Below are 25,558 nucleotides of genomic sequence, written 5' to 3'. Positions count from 1 at the left end.
GGCCAACGATGAAGTGACAGACAACATAGAGCTGTCACCCAGTTTTATCAGAACAGCATCTCTGCCCAGGGAGTTAAGAGACCCACAAGCCTGGCCTCTGTGGATTCTAAAAGCAGCAAGTTTCTCATTAAGTGTAAATGTTTGCTGGCTTTTCATCAATCCCTCCTTTTTCTCTCCCCTTTCTCCAGATCTACATGTTTAGCTCGTCACCCCCAGCTCCCAGCTCCCTTGCGGACCATGATTTGCAGCCCTGTACGAGGGGCTTATCCTCGGCTCTCAGGGATTCTGGAGACTGGAACAGCCTGGAAGCTCTCCACATGCTCACATGTAACTCCCTTTCTCTTCTTCCATCTCTGAGGCTTCGTAGGACAGGATAACTCTGGCTACTTGTATCTGAGTCCTAAAAATTTTCCCAGTTGTAGCATAAATGGTTTCCCCCCTGAAAAAGGTATGATTGGGGGATGTAAGTGCCTGAGACCAGAGGGAGAGGGAGGAAACGGACTCAACCACCATTCTCTTGGTTTCTCTAGATTTCAAGGAGAGTCAAAGGCAAAATGAGTATTTTAATTCAGATTCAGAAACAGATGTCACATGAATTTGGATTAGAAAACATGACAATAAGAGGCTTGTTTTTCTGGAAATGTAAGGAAAAGAAATAACCCTTAGGTTCCATGATAATTTTCTGTATCTTTCTTTTGATTCAGAATCTATATATCTTCTTCCCAAAGCATCTGCTCTAAGACCAAGTGACCCTCCATCCCTCTCTGCTAGTGGGACAGGCTAATTCCCCTCCATGTGGGTGCTAAAGACCCTGAGCTTCTGACCAACGAACAAAATTGTCCTTTAAGCCAGCAGCCCACAGGCAGTGGCACCCAAAGCCCCACTCCCAGTCCCTATGGCAGAGGACATAGAGCTGGCATTGTTTCCACTGTGTCAGGAAGGAGCCAAAAGCTGACCCTCGGCACAAATCCAGGCCCAGTGTGGACAGAAAATAAGTCTCTTGGGCCCGAGCAGGCTGCACATGGGGGCAGGAAAGGGAGTTTCTGCAGTCATTCCATCTTCAGAAAGATGGGGATACTGGACGCCCCTCCATGGCTAGGCTTCTATTAGGCACTCTGCTGCTGAGCGCCAAGGACATCTGCAAGCGCAAAGGGTCTGAACAAATCAGGGAGCTCTGCCCTAGTTGGAGATAAAGGTGACAAAGGAAACCAGGTCAGTGTATCTGTGGGCAGATGGGGCGGGGAGGCACAGCCCTCACATGGCTGCCAGCCCCACAGAGGACAGCACGGTGAGGACCAAGACTACCACCCCGGACTGGTACAGCTGGGGGATCTTCAGGCCCTTTCCAAGGTCCCATATCTGCAGGAAAGAAAAAAAAGACAGACCTTCAGCAATCAGGACCCTGGCCATTGTCACAGCTCCTTTCTCAAAGGGAAAACCCCACCTGATGGAACAGGAAGGCCTTCTTGGCCTGACTCTGGATGAAGGCTTTCTGCCCAAAACTAGACTGCTCACAAAAATTAGAGGATATTTCAAAATAAATATGAAGTGATAAAATATCCCCTAATTTTTCTGAGCAGTATAGTTCCTCAGAATGATGACAGGCATTACTCAGGAGGAAAAGTTCTATGGTCAAATCAATCTGGTAAGTATCTGACTGCAAAACTTTCAAACAACTTAGTCATGTACACTGTGGACATCCAAAACGGGGATAGACTACACACGATTCCTAGAGTCAATCCCAGACTCCTTCTGAGGAACCTCTGCCTGCCCACCACAGGACTAGTATTCTAAAAAATACTCTTAGGCATCTGGAGCACTATTTTTCAAGTTTGTTTTGACTATGACCCCCCCACTAGGAAATCTGTTTTCAATTAGTACCCTGTGTGTGTGTGTGTGTGTGTGTGTGTGTGTACAGTGTGTCCGTAAAGTCATGGTGCACTTTTGACCGGTCACAGGAAAGCAACAAAAGACAATAGAAATGTGAAATCTGCACCAAATAAAAGGAAAACCCTCCCACAGTTTCTGTAGGATGATGTGGCAGCATGTGCGCATGCGCAGATGATGACGTAACAACATGTATACAGTGGAGCAGCCCACGGCCATGCCAGTTGAGATGTGGATGGTAGAGAGGAAAGTTCAGTGTGTTCTGTGGCTCTCTAAATTCTAATCCATGACCAAAGTACAATGTGAATATCGGCGCGTTTATAACAAAGCGCCACCACACAGGAATAACATTACTCGGTGGGATAAGCAGTTGAAGGAAACCGGCAGTTTGGTGGAGAAACCCCGTTCTGGTAGGCCATCAGTCAGTGACAAGTCTGTAGAGGCTATACGGGATAGCTACCTAAGGAGCCCGAAAAAATCTGTGCGTGAGCCCACATCGAACTGCACTGAATAGGTATGAAACTGGGAGAGTTTTCCTTTTATTTGGTGCAGATTTCACACTTCTATCATTTTTTGTTGCTTTCCTGTGACTGGTCAAAAGTGCACCATGACTTTACGGACACACTGTATATATCAAAGAAAAAACCACAGGCCAAAAATAGCCTCACTTATGCTGAATCCCATGGTACCAAACCTAGATTTAATACGTGATCTGACACTTTCAACCTCTCCTAGAAACAACATCTAAGTCAGTCCGTCTGACACTCCTGGACAAGAACAGTTAGGTCATCTGTCCCATGGTCCCTCTCTATCCCCCACAGAAAGAAGATGCAATCTGCATGATAAAAACCCTTTCCGCTCTTCTCCCCAAGAAAACTTGTCATGAATGGCTTACCAAAGCCAATTACATCTTCAAATTTACTAGACTGAACTTTGTTAACATATGCATAGCAAAAGTTCATGAAACAAAATTTGTAATTACTATGTGCTACATTCTATGTGTTGTATTCTATAAACTTCTTTTTCTGTTGGTAGCAACCCACTAAACTGATGTTCTACCCATTGGGTCAAAACCACAATTTTAAAGACACTGATTAGACTCTTTTGTGCCCCAGGGATATTGACTTACTATTCTCTAAGTTGCTGAAAGGTCCCTTACCTACAAGTAGGGTGTCCAGCTCACACTCTAAATGTAAAACTGACTAAATTAGGAGAAATTTAGACCACAAAAAAATTGAGAGGGTAGCCCACCTCAGCCCCCAAACTGGCTATCCAGATCAGACGGGAGTCAAGCAGATCCACAAAGAGCTGCTTGCTTTCTCAGGTGCAGCACTGGAAAAACAGATGAGTTCCACTGGGCAGTGGTGAGGGGCGTTCTCTAGAACACCAGAGCCCTGTCACTTCACTCCCCGCCGGGTCTTCCGGCAAAGCAGCGGTCCAGCTCAGAGGACAAGACCTATAGGCTCTCACAGAGAACAGGTGAAACCCTGGGCCCCACTCAGAGGAAAAAATAAAAGCAGACTGGGCTTCAGAAAAGCTTCACCTTAGCTCTGAGATTCTATAAAACTGCTTTTCCCCCCTCCCCTACAATGAGACAAGAGCCAGTAGATGGCAAGCCCTCGCTGGACCAAGGTGTGACAGAGGAAGCTGGTCACTGATTTCAGAGAGAGCTTTGTTCTGGGGAACAAGAAGTCCATAAAGGAAATGCCCTCCCCAGCCCTCCCCACCCTTCCTTCCAGGGACGTCATCTTGGATCAAAAGGAACACTGCCCTGGGGAACAGCTGACACATACACCAACTGAACAAGCCATTTCTTACTCACTTTTCTATTCCATTAAACTGTCTACTGGACCAGTTTGAAATTCAGGAAGTGCTTGTCCCCAGGCTTTAACGTGGAAGTTATAAAAGGTCAAATTAAGGCCAAAGCATCCACCTGACCAGGTGATGGTGCAGGGGATAGATAGAGTGTCAGCCTTGGATGCTGAGGACCCAGGTTTGAAACCCTGAAGTCGCTGGCTTGAGCATGAGCTTACCCGGCTTGAGCAGAGTCACTAGCTTGACATGAGCCCCCCCTGGTCGCTGGCCTGAGCAAGGAGTCACTGGCTCAGCTGGACCCTCCCCCACACCCCCATCCCTGTCAAGACAAATATGAGAAAGCAAGCAATCAATGAACAACTAAAGTGCCACAACTATGAGATCATGCTTCTCATCTCTCTCCCTTCCTGTCTGTCTGTCTCACACACACACAACAAAAGTAGTAAAACAAAATCTGAGATCCTTGATTAAAGTTGGCCCCATTTTATCCAATAGTACAAAACAAACACCAGACAGTTAACACCCTGGGGTGATGGGAATGTCAGACTGAGCAGCAACCATGATTAACTGGCTCACAATTGCATTCTCGAGTCTCGAACAGGGCCTGACACTGTTCAGTAGGTACCGAGTATCCACCTAACCCATGTGTCCTCCATGCTGGATGTACAGCCGGCTTTGGGGGTCTCTTAGTAACAGCCCGCTGAAAACTGAAAGCTCACACCAAGACCCTGTGCGTACCTGCCAGGCTAGCACCGCTCAGCTCCGCCCCCAGCAGAGCTGCCCAGGGACAGAAGGATCCGGCTCAGCTTCCCCAAGAGCCTCCTCCCAGCCTCTCCAGCCCCTCCCTGGACCATGTACAAATCCCAGTGGACTTACCAAGTGTCGGATCCCGTTCCAGGTGTGATACATGAGAGGGAAGACGAGCGCAAACTTGGCCGTGTGGATCAGTGCTGGCCCCAGACTCAGGGACTTCACAAGTTCCAAATGTGACTCAAAGTTCCCAGGGAGCAACAGGGCCGACAAGCCAAAAAGAGAGACCCCTGAGGAGACAACCAAGTCAGTGCAGAACAGCTGCCCACCAGCCACAATTGAGGGAACACGTGAACTGGCCCATGACTGTACAAAGCATTCAGGACCACGAGTGGAGCTCAACTTGCTTACAGTCACATTCCTCTAAAGCACCTGGTGCTGGGCACCCACTCTCTGTTTCTCATCAGTCTTTACATTGCTGCCCGTTCACTCTTTCCCAGTCTCGCTCTGTTCTCACCTACCGTTCTCAAGAAACCTGCCTCGTCTCACCTGCATTTCCACATCATCACTATGAAAAGCTGTGAGTCTATTCACCCCTACAGAACCTGAGCAGTGGAAGGTGGTACTAGCCATGTCTTTCCATCCTTTAAAGAACTGTTTGTAATGTTCTATTTTACAGTCCAACTAGTGTATTCATGCTTTGAAGTTCAACATGCTTTTTAGCTTTTCTGTACTGGCCACACATTCTCTACAGCCTTGCCATGGATCAGTCTAGGCCAGCTACTCTGTTGCTGGAACAAATGAGGCCATGAACCCTTTATGATTCCTATGTCACAGGGCCAAGTTCTTGACTGTCGGCATGGCCTGATATCAGCCCTTCCCTGGAGCACTGCGCACTTCTCCCACAAGTCCTGCTTGGAGACAGCAGACCCAGCCATCTCCAGCGACTGGGTGTTTCCAACTCCTACACTGTATGTGAGGTTGTTTTTCTACTGGAATGCCCCCTACCTCCTTTCCATGAACTTCTCACCCATCCTTCCTTCAAACTCCCAGCTCCTTCTGCTGGTCTCTCCTCTGGGATCTCATCTCTATTAAAAAATTATCACAGTACATTATAAATATCTGTCTTATTCCTTAGATTCCTCTACCCTTGAGGGGAGAGGCTATTAATATCACTACCCAATTTCTAATGCGAAACAGGAAATTAATTAGAAGGTAGGACTGAACAGTTCTTTCTGAAATGACCACTATGAGCAAATATCCACATCAGTGTATTTAGTAAACAAAGGTTTTCTAGGCACCTACTGAGCGCTAGAGGGTATGAATGGTAAATAGGCTAGATGCGGTCCTCATGCTCTGAAAAACTTAAGTCTAATAAAAGATCTATAAAAATCAAGCAAACAAAATAATTATAAATTGTGTAATAAAAACTATGAAAGAAAACTACCTAGTTCTAGTGTAACAAGAACTATGAAGGATAGTACTATGAAACAGAAAATTAACAACAGATCTAGAAATAGAAGCTACTTTAAATACGGGAGTAAGCAAAGTACTCTATTGAGCTGACAACTTTGTTAAAGAAGTAACCATGTGTGGTAAGGGGTAGGGTGGACATTTCATATCAGGGAATAAAACTTGCATGGCTCTGTGCCCAGGAATTCAAGACCAGTGGGGCTAGAGCAGAGAGCAGGAGAGGGCGGGCAGAGATGAGTCAGGCGGGGGCCAAACCAGACAGGGCATGTGATGCCCTGCTGTTCTTGTTCGCCCAGTGCTCTCAGGGCTAAATCTGCTCCCCAGGGCCTCCCAGCTAAGCAGGAAGTACCAACTCAAAATGATAAAATGCAAGGAAGCAGAAATAAAGTAACTACGAACTTACAGTTAGAACAGCTCCATCTTGAAATCTATTCTATTGTTTCAGTGCAAGTAGGTTAAAAACCAGAACTACCCAAAGGAATGACAACATTGGATCTTAGCCAGGAATTCCTATCCTCACTTGTCACCAACAAAACTAATCTGACTGTGAATAGGGGAGACAGAGTGTTAGATAACTGCTGCAGCTCCCGCAATGCAGGACCCCACACTTGAGCCACCAGCCCTACTGATAACCATTTCACAAAAACTGTTCTCAGAAGCCTAGGAAGGACCCAGAAGGATATTATGAAAAACAAAGTGTGTTTATACCTCCAGCATTAGCCAGAGAAAAAATTTAAATACAGCTGACCCCCTGTAAAGCATTTTCCTCCTATGGAGAAATGCATCAGAACCGACACACCAATTACATGTGCACTCCCCCTTCCCCTGTAATGAGCTTCACTCCCTGAAAAGGACGGCCTAAGACCAGCCTACAATCACTCTGTGGCTGTATTTCATATTATGTAAACAGACATTCTGCTCTATAACTAAGACTGTGAGATTGGAGGGTGAGTTAGTCTTTTGGGCCTGATCAATTCTGGGGGACAAGGAATGGGTGCTAAAACGGAGTCTCTGCAAGAATAAGGCTGATAACAGATCTTGACCTGAGTTTGGCCAATTTCAAGTCTGCCAGCCAGCCTATCTCTGTCACATTTCTATCTCTGCTGTGGTTTCAATAAATATGACAGCAGGATGTGCTAGGGATGACTTTAAAATCCCTAAAAGAAGAACCTGAGCGTAATGGGGATTCATTAATTCATTAAAGGAATGAATGAACAACAAGTTTAAAGGCACGCATCCTTTTCTCTAAGTTAGGTTACCAAGTTGCAAAGGAGACAGAGCCCAGTGCCAAAGAAACAGCAAAGTTCTTCTAAGTGTATGTGTGTGTGTGTGTGTGTGTGTGTGTGCGTGTGCATACATGTGCTCACAAAAACACACATACATACCTGCACTCAAGGCAATACCGGTACCACGGTGGCAAATGGACATCGCCATGGGAAGAGACCAACTGCAAAGAAACATACAAAGGCAACTGAATAAAGGAAAAGGTGACACCACACTGGAGTCCATCCTGGCAAAGAGAAGATAAACCACAGTGGAAACACAAAAACAAACAGCTTTCACTCGTGTGTGACCACTTCCCAGTGTGGAAATGAGAAACCTGATGTAAGAAGCGTCCTCCATTGTGTACCTCTGACAGGGCTGAGAGGAGGAACCAAGGATAACGCCAACTCCTTCCGTAAGTAGAAAGAACAAAGGTCAGAAACACCAATGGAAGTGCATACAGTTAGAAGATAATCACCAGGAGACCAGGAGACAACCCCCTTGGTCCTTCCCTCCCATAAAACTGGAGGAGAAGAAAACCTAAACGAGATTTACATCCTTGAACTCTTTTGTTTTTTAAACTTATTTTCAAGTACAGTTGACATACACTGTTAAGCTAGTTTTAGGTATACAGCATTGTGATTAGACGTTTATATTACTTTCAGAGTGATGCTCTGATAAATTTAGTGCCCATCAGACACCATTATAGCGACTGCAACATTATTGACTACTTACCTGTCATACTTTACATCCCTGTGACTGTTTTGTTTTTTTTGTTTTTTTTGTATTTCTCTGAAGCTGGAAACGGGGAGAGACAGACAGACTACCGCATGCGCCCGACCGGGATCCACCCGGCATGCCCACCAGGGGGCGATGCTCTGCCCCTCCGAGGCGTCGCTCTGTCGTGACCAGAGCCACTCTAGCACCTGGGGCAGAGGCCAAGGAGCCATCCCCAGCGCCCAGGCCATCTTTGCTCCAATGGAGCCTTGGCTGCGGGAGGGGAAGAGAGAGACAGAGAGGAAGAAGAGCGGGAGGGGTGGAGAAGCAGATGGGCGCTTCTCCTGTGTGCCCTGGCCGGGAATCGAACCCGGGACTTCTGCACGCCAGGCCTACGCTCTACCACTGAGCCAACCAGCCAGGACCTCCCTGTGACTGTTTTTATAAGTACCAATTAGTAGTCAATCTCTTCACCTTTTTCACCCAGCCCCTCAGCACCCCTCCCATCTGCGACCATCAGTTTGTTCTCTGCATCTATGAAACTCTGTACCCCCAAATACCCAAATTTATTCCTTAATCACTGATTCCAGATTTTCTAATCCAATTTTGCTGAATTTAGTATGTTTCTTAATCCACAGAACTTTTAATTTTTTTTACTTTATTCATTCATTTTTAGAGAGAGAAGAGAGAGAAGGGGGGAGGAATAGGAAGCATCAACTTCCCTATGTGCCTTGACCAGGCAAGCCCAGGGTTCGAAACCAGCGACCTCAGAGTCCCAGGTCAATGCTTTATCCACTATGCCACCACAGGTTAGGCCCACAATACCTTTTAAATACTTTGTCAAATACTTTTTCAAATCATGCTCTGAATTGCCAATTTGCCAAGCGTTTCTGGATGGAGCAGGACAACCAACTGCTTCTGAGACTAGTTCTCACTTTCAGGAGGGAACTGGTTAGGGAGCTAGAGAGAACGGGTGTGTTCATTCTGGAAACTCAGCTCACAGAGAATGCTGGGCATAACCATAGCACACAGTCGACAAAAGAAGCAACTCAAGTAGGTTAAAAAGATCTCAGAAAGAGACTCCAACTATATCATGAAAATGGTCACAGGAAGAAAGGATTAATGTCCAAAGAAACAAACAAACAAAAAAACTGCCCAGGCACCACACTCTGATAAAACTCACACTTAACAGGACAAATATAAGAGGCAGAAGAAGAGCCACATAACAAAGGACAAGAGAGAACAATGTACACTTTGGTTAGAAAAATCAGGAGACTAAAACCCAGAATGAGCTGAGGCTTGCAAAAATGTCAAGGACAACAAAAAGAGGCTTTTAAAATTGTATTCTGGGAAAGAAAGCCTCCCAACTGGGATGGACAGTTTTATGTTAATGGATGAGAGTGCAAAGCAGACTGTCAAAGAGAATGATTATCAGACTGAAAAAGACTGAATAAATATTGATTTGAGAGAACTGGAAAAAAAAATGGTGGGGAATGTAAGACACTGCTTAGCATTCCAAATGCACTGGGCTCCGAGCCAGACAGATGAAGCTCTGCGGCTGGGAGAGCTATGGATGGAGAAGGTGCTCTGTCAGTCACCCTTCAGATACTGCAGTGGATAACTGCAGTGACGTGAGAAACCGCTGAGTTCAATGGGCCCTCGATTTTCAAAAACCATTGTCTGGTTAGCCTGGTATGAAGTAGGTAAGGGAGACTGTATTTTCCAAATAAGCATGCCATTGTTTCCAGTCCCAGGATCTCGTGACTACTCCGCAGGCAAGTAGGATGTCCCAACCGGTTTTGCCTCTAGAAACAAAATGCAGCAGAAGCAACACTGCCTGAGCTCCAAATCTCTGTTGCTGTCCCCACATCCCTCTTTTTCTGTTCTCGCGTCCTCCTCCTTTTATCGAAGCCACAGTAGCCTGGGAAAGAGATCACATGGACAGAAAACAAGGAACTTCTACGGGCCAGCATCAGACAAGACATGTGAGGAAGTGAGCATTCATATTCAGATCCAGCCCGTGTTTTCCAGCTGAGACCTCAGACCTCACTGAGCACGGTTCCCACTCCTGTGCAAACTTTATGTAAAAGTCTAGTGTAGAAAATCAAGATAGTTTTAATTCACTTACGGAAAAGATAAACACTAGAAGCCAGTATGATTTTCCTTACAGAAAATATTTTTCAGGAAATACTGAGATCCTTTTTGAACAAAGATTATATCTTATTTGTCTTCATATTTCTAACTCCTAAGAGGACAACACACACTATGTGTGGTCAGTATGGAATGTACTCATTTTACTTCCTTTTCTGACTATGAGTAGAATGTTAATCAAAGAAAGCTAGAGACACGAGGTATAAGAATTTCAGCAATGGATCTAACAATTGTGCTGGAAATAATATGGTCAAGAAAGTAAAAAGCACCTGACCTATGGTGGCTCAGTGGACAAAGCGTCAACCTGGAGTGCTGAGGTCACTGGTTCAAAATCCCAGGCTTGCCTGGGCCAGGCACATATGAGAAGCAACTATGAGTTGATGCGTCCCAATTCTCCCTCCCCTTTTTCTCTCTCCTCTCTCTAAAAATCAGTAAATAAAATACTTAAAATAAATAAAATATTGTTATTAAAAAAAAAAAGTAAAAAGCTTTTCTCCAAAGGAGACATACAAATGGCCAGTAAGTGTATAAAAAGATGTTCAATACCAGTAATCATCCAGGAAATGCAAAGCAAACCCATAATGAGAGACCTCCTTACACCCATTAGGATGGCCATTATTAAAATAATAATAATAGTAACCAGTCTTGGAGAGGATGTGAAGAAATTGGAACCTCTGTGCAATCCTGGTGGGAACACCAAACAGTGCAGCCCCTATTACACCAGAGGAAATGAAAGCAGGGATTTTATACACCTGTGTCCAGAGCAGCATTACTCACAGTAGCCAAAAGGTGGAAACAACCCAAATGTCATGGAAGGATGCATGGGTAAGCAAGATGAGGTCTGTACATACCACACAGCTGCTCAGCTTTTAAAAGGAAAGGAATTGTGACACGAGAACAACATGGATGAGCCTTGAAGACATTGTTTTGAGTAAAATAAACCGGACACAAAAGAACAAACACTGCATGGTGCTATTTTATGAGGTCTCAGAGCAGTGAACTTCACAAGACAGAGAGCTGAATGGGGCCAGCAGGGAAGGGAACTACTGCTTACTGGGAGAGTTTCAGTTTGGAAAGATGAGAGGATTCTGGAGATGATGGTGGCGACGGGTGCACAACCACGTGAATGTACTTAATGCCACTGAACTGCACACTTAAAAATAACTAAAATGGTCGATTTTATTTGATGTGTATTTTACCAGAATAAAAACACTTCTCTCCTGCAGCAGCAAGGCACAGAAAGGCCACGTTCCTGAGGAAGCAGCAGCAGCACAGCTGTGATTTCCCAGGGTTAAGGGCAGTGGCAGTTTCCTCCTTAGAACAGTTTGAGGCAGGATGTGGGGTTCAACTTCAAACCTGGTCCCCATTGCAACCAATCTGTGTGTTCCCCGGCACGAATGCAGTAGATTCTTTGTGCTTAACCAACCAATCAAGTTTTTTTTTTAAGTAAAAAGACAACCCAATTTAAAAAGGAGCACAGAACTTAAATATAAAAGTCTCCCAAGATATACAAATGGCCAATAAGCACAGGAAAGATATTCAAAAGCAATAAAGGGCTGTCAGGAAAAGAATGGACTTAGATCTCCTCTATACAGTTCACGGTATCTATTCTATACAGTTCATGGTAGAACTAGAGCTACTACATAGAAGATTTAAGTTGAAGTAAATTCAATAAAATAAGGCTCTTTCTGATGATAACAGAAAGTCCTACTGGGAAAGGGTGACAGCGAGTCCTTTGTCACTGGAGGTGTACAAGCACAGGCAGGCAACACTTAGGAAAACACTGCTGAGAAAATTCACTCATTAGGTACAATGGTGGTTTTTAAAATTATTTTTTCCTCTGAGGAGCACCCTTTCTTCACATGCAAAATCTCAATGTAGAAAACATCATATATATCAAAGGAAAGTCACTTGGGTTGCCTAAACTGGGGGCCTACAGAGCAATCTGCACGTTGGCCCTCCTCACACAAGCACCCCAGAAGCTTAGTGGACCAGCCAAAGCCTGGGAGCACTCTTTAAATCAATAAGGTTGATGACCTAATTAAATTTTAATAATCCTTCTAACACTTCAGTGTTGAACATTTTATTCTATCACCCTTTTGAAGGACTCATTTTCTCCTGATAACTTAATCTTTGCGTACATTTTTGCTTGACAAACTGACTCAATATTTGAAGAGATAAAAAGGGCTTCAGAAACTGCTAACTCAACCTTTACTTCTATGCCCCCTCCAAAACCTTCAACATTTAGCAATAGAAAGTATGATTCCAAACATCTCAGACATCTTTCCCAAACATGTCACCTTGGAAACAGCCCTGTGGTCACTGCTATTTCTCTTTTCCACAATTGTGTCTGGAGCTTCAAAACTAGACGAACAAACAAGATAATGAAAGACTCTCCTCAACAGCCTACTACCAATTATTATCTGACCCGTGAAAAAGGCCATGGCTTTACACAGAGACTAAGAATAATTTGAGAAGTTCTTCAATATTAGAATCCTCCTCTAAACCTTTTATTTCTTAAAAAAAAAATGTTTCCCCACAAACTAGCAAGAACTGAGATCATGTATCAGTATCCTTCTGTTTTAATACTGGACATGTATCCAATTCCTGCAATCAGAATTATTTCTGGAATCCAGCTTGGAAAAAATCTGAAGGGTTGTGGTATTTGTGGAGGTGGTTAAAAAATGGCCAGCCTCTCTGGCAGGAGCCCAAGTCAAGAGGGTAGCAGAGCACAAGATGCTTCACTAGGTTAGCTAGAAAGGAGCAGGTCTTGGGGAAGACACTGGATTAACAGCTGCTGACGCTACTTCTGAGGACAACAGACAGTAGACACATACGTAGGTGTGTCTGTGTGCGCACACATGTCCCAGCTCCATCCACTGAAAGGACCTAGCAGTAATGACACCATATTAGCAGTGAGCACATCCAGCACCCAGATGACCTCACAGGGGCCACCCTGAAGAACTCCCACTGGCCAAGTCTGAGACCTGAATATCAAAGCAGATGAGAGTTAACAGTGTAACCCTGTGGGCAAAATAACTAAGAAATCTCTCTACCTCTACCTCTCTACTTCTACCTCTACCTCTGATTCTGGCTCTGGAAAGAGACCCTAAAACCCTCATAATCTCTTGAGCAACAGGGGTGCTAGGAGCATCTCTTGTTCTAGTATTTGGTCTTCGATCCTGGTTCCTGACACACAATTGATAATCCAGTGGCATCTCCTGGGTGGTAAGAGGATCCTCTGTTCTAACAAGGGGACTCTGGATGAGGGCTGGTCACCAGAAAAACCAAAACCATGATTAGAAGCTTGGAACTTCCAGTCTCACCCCCACCTCTCTCCATGGAGGGAAGACAGGCTACAGGTTGAATTAATGACAATTATGTCCATGTGTTGAAGCCTCCATACCAATCCCAGAAGTACAGGGTTGGTAAGCACATCCTCATGTCAGGAGGGTGGGCACCCCACTCCACAGGGACAGAAGCTCCTGCGCTCAGACCTTCACACACAAGAGGGACCCACAAGGGTACGTGGCCGCTCAACTGTATCATCTGTGATGTCCTTTATATAATAATAAACCAGTTAATGAAAGTAAACATTTCCAAGTTCTGTGAGCCCAAATCACAGGGGTCGTGGGAAGCCCTGAGGGATAGCTAGCCAGGATGGTCACAACCTGGGACCTGGGACTGTCATGTGAAGTGGGGCAGCCAGGTGGAATTGAGCCCCTAACCTGTAGGGCTAAGCTAACATCAGGAAGGGTCATCACCAAACTAGGGATGCCCTGTTGGTGTCTGGAGCTGGAAAACTGACTGGTGTAGGAAAAACCCCTACATACTTGGTGACAGAGTGCTGAGCAGAGAAGAAACTGTGGCATTTTCCTCTAGTTGGTTTCATAAAAATACAGAAGAAATGAACAAGTTTTTCCTTTTAGGAGTCCTTGAGACTGTATCGATAAAGAAAACAAGCTTCATTCACCCTAGTAATAAATAAATCAAGAAGGTACGATGGAATTAGAAAAATCAAAATTTGGCAACCATCATCATAATAACTGCTTCAGGTATAAAAGTCTGATGAGAAATAGAATATTCATAGTCTCAGGGTAGCTACCCACAAAATCAGTATCAATTAGTAAACACAAACCTAGCAAACACATCTTAACCAGTGATGAAAGTTCGCATCACCAGTAACGGAATAAACCATCAGGGACCTCCCTAGACGCCTGCACTTAGAGCACAGCCATCTCTTTGAGATGGTGTTCCTGCCAAAAATGCATCAACCACAGGATCGCATCCGACTAACCCAAACAGAGCAGCTTTCTAAAAATGTCAAGGTCATAAAAGATAAGGAAAGATTAAACTGTTCCATTCTGAAGGAGGTCAAAGAGGCCACTAAAAGTAATAACACTACCCCAGTGGGATTCTAGACCGATAAAGGACATTTTGAACAACTGGCAAAATCTGAATGGGATCTGAGGGTCAGATGCTAACTGGATCAATGTTAAATTTCTGATTGTGATGACTGCACGATGGAGAGTCCTTGAATTTAGGAAGCACATGTTCAAGTATAAAGGGTCTGTGGTAGGCAGAATAATGACCTCCCTAAAGATTAGCACCTGCTAATTCCCAGAACCTGTATTTTAAGATTGCAGATGACATGAAGGTTGCTAATAAGCTCACCTGAAGATAAGGTAACCACTCTGGATTATCTGGATGGACCTAGTATAATCGCAAGGGTCCTTAAAAGTGGAAGAGGCTGGCAGAAGAGGACAATCAGAAGATGTGTGACATCAAAAGCAGGGTCAAAGTAATAATGAGAGACGAACTTGACCCAGTCACTGCTGGTTCTAAAGATGGAGGAAGCCTGACCTGTGGTGGCGCAGTGGATAAAGCATCGACCTGGAAATGCTGAGGTCGCCGGTTCGAAACCCTGGGCTTGCCTGGTCAAGGCACATATGGGAGTTGATGCTTCCAGCTCCTCCCCCATGTCTCTCTCTCCTCTCTGTCTCTCTCTGTCTCTCTCTCCTCTCTAAAAAAAAAAAAAGAAAGATGGAGGAAGGGTCCATGAGCCAAGGAATCCAGAGCAGCCTCTAGAAGCTGGAAAAGACCAGGAAGCCGATTCTCTCCTGGAGCCTGCAGAAGGGACCAGCCCTGCCCACACACACCTAGACTTTAGCCCAGGGGGTCCCTGTCAGACTCTCACCTCAGAACTGTTGCATAATAAATGTGCTGTTTTAAGGCGCAAATTTGTGCTAACCTGTTACAGATATAACAGAAAACTGACACCAGGGTGATGGGCAACATCATCTCTGCACTTGTTCTTAAATCCCTCAGACATGTGAACACCTTGTGAAGCTGCATAAAGTTACATGGGAACTCTGTGCACGATTTCAGCAACTTTTATGCAAATTTGAAGTTGCTACAAAATAATTTAAGAAAATCAACAGCACTTTAACTTACCATGATTTTTCCAAGGGTAGCTTTGTAGGATAGAATAGATTATCTTTCTAAGACCAGAAGATAGAATTTAGTCAGCTTCTTATAACCAGGGAAGCTAGGCCAGTCCAGGACTTGGGCCCACTCCCCCAAGGTTCCCTGGTCCCAGAGCCCTTACCCGTAGATGGTGATATGAGGGGACAAAGGACGGTTTGAACCAGTGTTCTTGCTCCAGAATCTCTCCATCTCCTCCTTGGCTGTGGTTCCCATAGGAACAGCACTAAAATGAAACCGGAAGGTTTTTAATTAAAAGTAAAGTTGGTTTAAACATTTTATATAACAAAAAGTTAAAGTAAAAAAAGGTTACCTTCGCTGGACTGGAGGAACCTCTGTATAAGGAAAACATGTTTGTCCACTCACTTCATCTTTTTTTTTTTTTTTTTTTTTTTTTTACAGAGACAGAGAGAGAATCAGAGAGAGGAATAGATAGGGACAGACAGGAACAGAGAGAGATGAGAAGCATCAATCATTAGTTTTTCATTGCGACACCTTAGTTGTTCATTGATTGCTTTCTCATATGTGCTTTGACCGTGGGGCTACAGCAGACCGAGTAACCCCTTGCTTGAGCCAGCGACCTTGGGTCCAAGCTGGTGAGCTTTGCTCAAATCAGATGAGCCCGTGCTCAAGCTGGCGACCTTGGAGTCTCGAACCTGGGTCATCGGCATCCCAGTCTCATGCTCTATCCACTGCGCCACTGCCTGGTCAGGCTCACCTCATCTTTATACAAAGCTCGAATCCGTTATTAATAACCTCAACCTCCCAAGGCCAGACCAGAGGATAACTCTTCCTTCCATTCCCCTCATGCACAGCACCACCACCAAAAACTCAGCTGCTTGCCTGACCAAGCGGGTTCGAGACCACGAGGTCGCCAGCTTGAGCGCGGGCTTATCTGGTTTGTGCAAGGCTCACCAGCTTGGACACAGGGTCGCTGGCTTGAGCAAGGGGTTACTCGGTCTGCTGTAGTCCCCCAGTTAAGGCACATATGAGAAAGCAATCAATGAACAACTAAAGTGCCACAATTGTCTGTCCCTACCTATGACTCTCTCTCTGTAAAAAAAAAAAAAAAAAAAAAGCTCTGGATGGGCATCAGGGCAAACACAGTATTTCAAAACCATTTACACAGGTGGGTGACACGTTCCAAGGCCACGCATGCTCCCTCACACATTGCTACCTGCTCTCATTGGCTCCTCAAGACGCCCTTCCAGGTTCACAAAAATAAAACACTGCGTTCAGCTCAGTGCCTCTGAATAGTTTCTTGGTTTCCCTTATCATGGGGCTAGGTTGAAGCCAACTGTTAAACAGCAATGTCCAACAATTTATTATGTACCTACACTAAACATGATTCCATCCCCTCTCAGAGAAGTATCTTCCCACAGATTACTTATTAATAACAAAAGGAAAATAACAGTACCTTCGTAGTGGGAAGTACCAAGCAGACATTTCCTTATTCAAATGATCAAAGTGAAATCACTGACAACGGGACAAATGGCCCCATGTGTCCCTCCCATGATGTACTGATGCTGCACCATAACCCACATTGTACTCCTGCCAGGAATGGATGCCTGAGTCCATCCATCAGAGAAACCCAACCTGACAAAGACACTCTTCAAAGCAACTGACCCACATTCTTCAAACTGTAAATGTCATAAAAGACAAACAGAGGCAAGAAACAGTTCCAGATTCAAAGACACTAAAGAAATACAACAGCTAAATACAACATGTGAGATCCTGGATGGGGATAAACTATATTTCTATAGTCCATTATTTGAGACAAAAAGAAAACTTGAAAACTGACTGTATAAAGAATGAAAGTAGATCAATGTTAAATTTCCTGAACTTGATGACTGCATTTGTATAATTATATCGTGTTATATAAGATAATGCTCTTGTTCTTATGGATAGTTAGAGGCATCATGACTCCTGCAACTTAACTACTAAGAATTCAGAGAAAATAATAACAATAATTAAATATATAATCAACTACATTATCAATATTAGGCCAGATTAAAACTACAGAAATATCTATTTCATATGGTACGACCTAAAATGTATAGTAATAAGTAAACATAGCCACTGTTAACAACTGATAAACCTAGGTGAATGGCATACAGAAGTTTACTATATTCTTTCAACTTTTCTGTATGTATATTTCCAAAATTAAAAGTTAAAAAAAAACAAAAACACAGAGGCAATTGTTGAAGTCAATAGACTACAAATGAATATAGCACGAAGAAATATATTTAAAGATTAATTCCTGTCCAAAATTAAAGGTTACAAGAAAGAAAAGCATTACAGGAAGAAAGACTAAACAGAAAAGAAGAAAATCAGGTATCAAGGAAGAAATCAAGAACTGGATTAAACTGATGAAGTTAAATACAGCAGAAAAGCTAAAAATGAGAAAGATTAAGAAAAGACCAAAGGAATGTTCTTGTCCTTCCTTCTATTACAGGAGGAGAAAACCAGAGACCACCACTGCATTCTCAGCCAACCATCTACAGCGTCTCACTTTCATACATGTCCCCAAAATCTAAGCCAACCATCTACTGCTTCTCCCTGAGGGAAAAATACATTAAGTAATAATAATACTCACAGATTTAGAAACTTACTTTCTGATACAGAGCTGAGGACTGAGATGGGCACGGAGGCAATGGCGGCCAACATGTCTGCAAGACGAGAGAACCAGAGTCAACACACACTCAGAGGTAAACCTCAGGAGACTGCTGCTTTACTTTTGCAACACATTAAACTTAGGCAGGGGTGTGTGTGGGGGGATTAAGAATAAGATGGAAACAAGGACAAGTATCAGTGCCCTTGAGATTATTTTCTCAAGTTAGCTAAGGTTATAGGGAAGGCAAAACCTTAAATAACTTGAGAATAATCACAAATCTTACCTACAAGTGCAAAATAAAGCTGTGGCTGCACATAAATAACACAAAGTAAAAAAAAGATTAGAGTTGGTAACGTTTAACAGAGAAATACAGAGAGTGACTTTTTAAGCTAGGTCATGAAGGAGGGGATGGTTAAAACTCCAAGCACATGCAGCGCCTCCAGCAAGGGGAAGATTACAAGGTGGAAGACCAGGGGTCTGTGGAGGGAGGGTCCTAAATGCTAAGCTTTCATTTGAGAAACTACATCACGTTTCAGACAAGCTGGATGAGCTCCAAGTCAAGTCTTTCCATATAACACTGCGAAAATGTGGGAACACAAATATTTCTTTCCTACCTACAGGAAAAGGTACTTGAAGGGGACACACAAGTTTTCTACTAAAAAGTTGCTACTTTTCAAGTCTGTAACTAAGATGCAGGCAGGCATTCTATCTGAAGGGAACAAAAGTGACCCAGAGTCTACAAAATAGGGCACAGTATGAAAACATGAATGTTACACTCATTATCATATCAAACCTTTCCATAAGTACTTAAGTGAATGAATTATCACAGTGAAACTCTGGGACTAAAATTTAAAATACACTGATGCTACAAAGTCCACTGTGTCTCCACTGTGACATGGCACCGCACGGACACGTCTCAGTAAGACCCCCTGGTCTACACAAGCTCACGAGGGTCCTCCCATGACTGAGTAGATGCATCATTTCAAGAACCTCACGCTTGCTTTACACTATCACACAAGAAGGGCCCACAACTTGGAGAACAAATAATCCAACCAACACTTCCTCCAGCTCTTCCCTCTTTCCAGCTTTGGAGGCAAGAGGTGAATATGGACATTGTGTATCCAAGGCTCCCAGAAAGAAGTGGGAACGAATCTCTTTAACTCAATTGAAGTAACTGTGACTCTGAAGTTGCAGGGCTCACATTCCTCACACCAGGCGAGGTCCAGCCCCTCAGCTCCCCAGTGAGAGTTTGCAGATGTGGGCTGGAATCTACAGCCTCTCTCTGTCCGGCGCTATTGTTTCCCAAATACCAATGTAAACTTTCCACAAGGCCCTAACAGAAACTAGCTGCACAAGCTCCATAACCTTATCTGAAATATGACAAAAGAATTTATCTGTCCTTGTCTTTCATGTGGAACCAGGAACTCTGAAAAGATTTCTTTTCCCACCCAGAAACAGTGCTTTGTATGTTACAGCTAGGAAGTAATAGTACTTTCTTTGTTTTGTTTTAATTTTATTTTCACCTATTTATTTTTATTTTTTTGCAAAAGAGAGACAGAGAGGGACAGGAAGAGAGATAAGCAGCATCAACCTGTGGTTGCGGCACTAGTTGTTCACCAATTACTTCTCATACGTGCCGTGACTGGGGAACTCCAGGCAAAGCAGTGACACCTTGCTCAAGCCAACGACCTTGGGCTCAAGCCAACTTCCTTTGGGCTCGAGCCAGCCAGCAACGTGTTTTGAATCTGGGACCTCGGTATCCCAGGTTGATGTTCTATTCACTGTGCCACCACCGGTCAGGCTCTTTGTTTTATTAAAGAAACCCAGAACTTGTCATTTCTAGTTAGTGTTGTCCCCTTCTAAATGCTTTATACATGTCTCCCCCAAAATGTAATCACTGCTCAAATGGTTTTTGAAACTCCTCTCTGGATTGGGCAACAGCAAGCAGTAAGGAAGACAGAACACTAACACTGGACAAAGTAGAGAGCCAGACTGGAGATGTAGATTTGCACAGGTTGTGTGACCTCAGAAAGTCACTGAGCTTCAGCTTCATTTATAAAATGCGACTGATATTACCTACCTGACCAGTTGCTAAGAGGGTTCCATGAGAAAATATACAGGAGCCCTGGCCGGTTGGCTCAGTGGTAGAGCATCGGCCTGGCATGCAGAAGTCCCGGGTTCAATTCCCGGCCAGGGCACACAGGAGAAGCACCCATCTGCTTCTCCACCCCTCCCCCTCTCCTTCCTCTCTGTCTCTCTCTTCCCCTCCCGCAGCCGAGGCTCCATTGGAGCAAAGATGGCCCAGGCACTGGGGATGGCTCCTTGGCTTCTGCCCAGGCGCTGGAGTGGCTCTGGTCGCAACAGAACAACGCCCAGGAGGGGCACAGCATCGCCCCCTGGTGGGCAGAGCGTCGCCCCCTGGTGGGCGTGCCGGGTGGATCCCAGTCGGGCACACGCAGGAGTCTGACTGTCTCTCCCCGTTTCCAGCTTCAGAAAAATACAAAAAAAAAAAAAAGAAAGAAAAGAAAATATACAGGAAAGCATGCTCTAAACTGCAATGCACCACAAGTATGAATATTAACATTCCACTGGTCTCCCCAACGCTCTTGAGAATTCATATCACATTCTCTTTAAAACCATCAGTGGTGATAAAAATAATCATCCACTGAAAGTGAATTTGACTTAAAAAAAAAAAAAGTTATTCAAAACCAAGTCTGTGATCAAATTAAATGTGACTATTTTTGGTCCTAAATAAGATATCACTATGAGTTTCTCATATATGACCTCTAAACTTAATTGGATGTTATGCCAAGAAGTTTCACATATGTCTGGGACAACAGCAACACTAAGTGGATGTATAGCCTTACAGGACATGATAAACAGCAATCATTTATATACAAAAGTTAGGGTTAATGGCGATTAGCCCACAACTAACCCCCAAACTACAAAGTCAGTCATCCTTGATTTCCTCTTTCCTCTCACTCCAGCCTATGTGCAAGACATCACCCATGCCTACCAATATGATCTAGAAATTTCTGTCCACTGTTTTAGTCTGTCGCCTGTTCAATTCTCACTCAGAGCACCATCACGGAGTTCCTAAACTATCTCCCTAGTACCAATATCTTCTCTATCATTTACTATTATCAGAGCTTACTTACTAAAAAATAGAGCTGATTCCACTGATCTTCTACCTAAAAGTCTTCAACCATTTCCTACTGCTTTAGTATAAGGTTCATACTGTGCCCAAACAAGGCCCTTCTCAACACTGCCCAATCCAACTCTCTGGGTCTATTTTCCAACAAATTCCCTTTAACCCCTACACTACCACTGAATGCTACCACACATCCACACAGTTCATGCTCTCTTTTTTTTAGACCTGGAGAGAGGAAGGGAGATGAGAAGCATCAATTCTTCGTTGTGGCACCTTTGTTGTTCATTGACTGCTTTTCATACATGCCTTGACTACTGGCTCAAGCCAAGACAGTGACCCCTTATTCAAACCAGCAACCTCTTGGCTCAAGCCAGTGACCTTGGGATCATGCTGATGATCCTGGACTCAAGCCAGCAATCCTGCGTTCAAGCCAGCCAGATTGCACTCAAGCCAGATGAGCCCACACTGCAAGCCAGTGATCTCGGGGTTTCAAACCTGGGACCTCAGCATCCCAGGTTGTCACTATCCATTGTGCCACCACTGGTCAGACCAGTACAAGCCCTCTTATGGCCACATGCCTTTGCTCATGCTGTTCTCTAACTAGAATCTCCCTCACAGTGTGATAAACTCATACTTCAAAACATAACCCCTGGCCTGACCTCTGGTGGCGCAGTGGATAAAGCGTCGACCTGGAACGCTGAGGTCATTGGTTCGAAGCCCCAGGCTTGTCTGGTCAAGGCACATATGGGAGTTGATGTTTCCCGCTCCTCCGTCTGTCTGTCTCTCTCCTTTCTAAAAATAAATAAATAAAATTAAAGAAAAAAAAAACATAACCCCTGATGGCAACTTCACCATTTCTTTAGCCTTACCTGCCACGCTTGTCATGATCGCACACCGCTTGTTCATATCTCCACATCAACATGAATACATGTTGCTTAATAACTACCCTACTTATCTCCTCTGCTAGACTTTGAGCTCAAGGACAGGCCTAGAACACATAGCACCTATAATAACTAACACATAGAAGGGGCTCAAAAAAAATGGTTTGTGAATGAACATGTTTATTTTAAAAAGCAGTATCCCAAATTTAGAGTTAAAACTTATTTTTGGAGGTGTTCCACATGTAGAATTTAATATGCTGAGTAATGTCCACAAGGTTAATGATTCTTGGTAACTGTGCATACACAATATGGTCAGGTAGAAGCCTAGCTGCTCGCTCGCTCTCTCTTGGTCGTAGCTTGGGCAAGTCATTCCCTGACTGAGTGTCAATGAAGTCTGCTTTACTCTGCTGGTTATTTGTGACTGGCTAATCTGTGTATACAAAATAGACACACTATAGAGTATACAAAATATAGAGCACTATTCAAAAACCATGACATATAGTTTTCTGACAGCTAATAATATTTAACAAAGTATTAAAAATGTTTAACCAATATTTCGCTTAAGTGGACCCAAGTTACTACTTTTATTCACAAATGAGGAATGTACAATCATGGAATCAATGACTTTGACTTGTTCAAAATAAACAGAATTAGTGGCCCTGACTGGATAGGTCAGTTGGTTAGAACATCATCCTGTAATGCAGAGGTTGCTGGTTCAATCCCTGGTCAGGGCACATAAAGGAACAGACCTACTGTATTTCCCCATGTATAAGACACACCTTAATTTGGGGGTCCAAAATTTGAAAAAACAAAAAACAGTATTACATAAAGTTATTGAACTCAAGTTTCATTCATCATAAAATTAATACAACTCACTACTGTCAAAACTCCCATCCATAAGCTTGTCCTCATCTGTTCTGATGACGAATCACTGTCTTCATATATCGCCTTGTCCTCAGTTCCATCTATGGCATTTGAAATGCCACAACCACTGTGAGACATACCGTTTTTAGACTCCAATTTTTTCAGAAAAAGGTGCATCTTATAAATGGGGAAATATAGTATGTTCCTGTCTCCCCGTCTCTCCCTTCCTAAAATTTAAATAAATAAATAAATAAAATTAAATGGAATTAGTGACACTAGAACTAGAAACCAGCTCCTAATTTCCTAGAAGGTATTTTTCTTTAAGGTTAAATCAGCACTTTATACAGTTCCAAGTCCCTCTAATGAAGTTAGAACTGTAAATTCATTAGGATTTTTGTTTTAAAGCACCCTTATAAAATCCCTTGTGAGAAATGAACAGAGAAGAGCCCTTCCTAGGAGAGCCTTGGATTACAACTAATGAAAAAATGTATTTCTGGGCACTGAATCCTGGTGGTGACAATCCTAAAGAACTGAAAGTGATACTGCCTAACACAGTTCCTGAGTGTTATCAGCTTCTAACCCTGATCTTGAAACTCCTAAAATGAACTGTTCAGAACCAATATGATCATTTCAAGGTAAATATGAATTCCACCAACAGCCCTTGACCACTATGAAAATATGATCTACAACGGAATCCAAAAATATTCAATCATGGTCAGACTCCAATAAAAGAGGCAGCTCTGGCAAGAGACTGGAAAACCCTGACCAGGCGGTGGTGCAGTGGATAGAGCATCGGACTGGGATGCAGAGGACCCAGGTTCGAGACCCCAAGGTCGCCAGCTTGAGCACGGGCTCATCTGGTTTGAGCAAAACTCACCAGCTTGGACCCAAGGTTGCTGGCTCCAGCAAGGAGTTACTCGGTATGCTGAAGGCCCACAGTAAAGGCTCATGAGGAAGCAATCAATGAACAACTAAGGTGTCACAACAAAAAACTAATAATTGATGCTTCTCATCTCTCTCCCTTCCGGTCTGTCTGTTGCTATCTATCCCTCTATCTCAGGGGTCTCAAACTCAAAATATTTTGAACTTCGTGGATTAGTCTGTGGGCCGCACAAAATTGTTCGGCGGGCCGCATGCGGCCCGCGGGCCACGAGTTTGAGACCCCTGCTCTATCTGACTCTCTGTCTCTGTAAAAAAAAAAAAAAAAAAAAAGAGAGACTGGGCAAGGCATACTTTATCAACAAATGATCCATTTGTAAATGAGAGGCACAGAGAATAAAGGATTAAGATAACCCATTCCTGAATTCAACTCCAAAAGTAATCCTTTTGTCAACAGAGAAAAACTAAATCAAGTCCCTCTATTTTTATACTGGGTTGACTTCTGTGGGAAGAGAAACGAGGAGACCTTTGGGCAAATCAGGAATGAAATCTCAACAGCATTCAAGTGAACTTTCCATAACAAATGGTTTCTAAAAATAGGGCTGGCACAAAACTACATTGGGAATTGTACCAGTTTTAGCATAAAGTCACTAAAATCGCCAGGCCAGAAAGGCTCTGGGCAGAGCACGAGGCCTGGACAGTGGGCAGTTCAGGACGGAAGAAATCCTAGGCTGTTTCTCTGGACAGGACTGACCGCAGAGAGAACTTGGAGCTCCTCCTCCCCCTCGTAACAAGAGACACTAATGCTGAGTCCCCTGGGCTACCGTGGGGGGCAGAGCAACCCCTCCGGACGCTACTGCTCACGACCCGCAGGTGGGGCCCAGGCCTCCCGCACCTTCGGGCGATGCCCACGCGCGGGTAAGCTCACGAGCAGCAGTGGGGTTCGCAGGAGTTAGGAGCAAAGGCAAAGGACGTCAAGACACCCTCCCCAAAGGCCCAATCCCTAAAGATCTCGAAATGGCAGAGCCCCTGGCTGGCTGACCTCAGTCACACGCACCCCTCGTTTTACCGCGCCCCACAGACGTGTCGTGGAGTTTGTGCTTGTTTGTTTTTGTTTGTTTTAAGCACCAAGATTAATTCCGGCTTCAGGGCAACCCCTGCCCTCGCCCACTGCGCGCTCTACGGAACACGCCCCGTCTCCGAGCTCTGCCTGCATTTACTCCCCGGAGCGGCGGCGGAGAGAGACTGGGGCCAATTTCACGGTGGGCAGCAGCCGGGGACGGCGACAGCACGCGGGTGACCCCGAGCCCCGCGGAGGATCCACATCCACAGGCCTTTCCCTGCTCGGGCACAGGGTGCACACCCGTCAGCAAGGTCCCAGCGGCCAAGGCGAGCCTCCAGAGGGTCGCGGCACCGACCCCGAGCCCCACAGGAAAGTCACCTCAGCAAGAGCGCAGCCATCTTGGTTTCCGGTCTGGACGGAAGTGACGTAAGGCCCCGCCCCTCACGGCGGCGACGCGGACCTGTCACGTGGCCGCGCGAGTGCTATAAAAAGGTCGGTGTCACTACAGTCTGTAGACGTCGTCGGATCCCCTGGGTTTCACGCAGCTTTTTCCTATGGCCCCTGCC

General features: G+C 44.4%; 1 protein-coding gene across 2 annotated transcripts; it reads right to left on the bottom strand.

Moving 5' to 3' along the window:
• Positions 1-543: 543 nt before the first annotated feature.
• SDHC (succinate dehydrogenase complex subunit C) lies at positions 544-25,527 on the bottom strand. 2 transcript variants are annotated; one of them, XM_066371340.1, is made up of 6 exons: positions 25,371-25,527; positions 18,153-18,209; positions 15,665-15,766; positions 7,311-7,372; positions 4,579-4,742; positions 544-1,359 (listed from the first exon to the last, which is right to left on the bottom strand). In XM_066371340.1, the coding sequence occupies exons 1-6, from the start codon at positions 25,388-25,390 to the stop codon at positions 1,255-1,257; spliced, it is 510 nt and encodes a 169-aa protein (XP_066227437.1). In that variant the 5' UTR covers positions 25,391-25,527; the 3' UTR covers positions 544-1,254. The 2 variants fall into 2 exon arrangements, with proteins under 2 accessions (XP_066227437.1, XP_066227438.1); XM_066371341.1 differs by having other exon boundaries at positions 25,293-25,390.
• Positions 25,528-25,558: the final 31 nt, after the last annotated feature.

Source organism: Saccopteryx leptura, chromosome 2, assembly GCF_036850995.1.
Source record: "Saccopteryx leptura isolate mSacLep1 chromosome 2, mSacLep1_pri_phased_curated, whole genome shotgun sequence".
In the NCBI taxonomy this organism is placed as follows: domain Eukaryota; kingdom Metazoa; phylum Chordata; class Mammalia; order Chiroptera; family Emballonuridae; genus Saccopteryx; species Saccopteryx leptura.
The sequence above is the reverse complement of the archived record's forward strand: the minus strand, read 5'-3'. Positions and strand labels throughout refer to the sequence as shown.

What these genes read in the sequence shown, in the direction of transcription:
- SDHC (XM_066371340.1), bottom strand. Translation starts at nt 25,390, where the DNA reads ATGGCTGCGCTCTTGCTGAG. An exon ending in CCTCAGCTCTGTATCAGAAA is followed by an intron (nt 15,767 to 18,152) that starts GTAAGTTTCTAA and finishes GTTTCATTTTAG; the next exon opens with TGCTGTTCCTATGGGAACCA. An exon ending in CGGTATTGCCTTGAGTGCAG is followed by an intron (nt 4,743 to 7,310) that starts GTATGTATGTGT and finishes TTGTCTCCTCAG; the next exon opens with GGGTCTCTCTTTTTGGCTTG.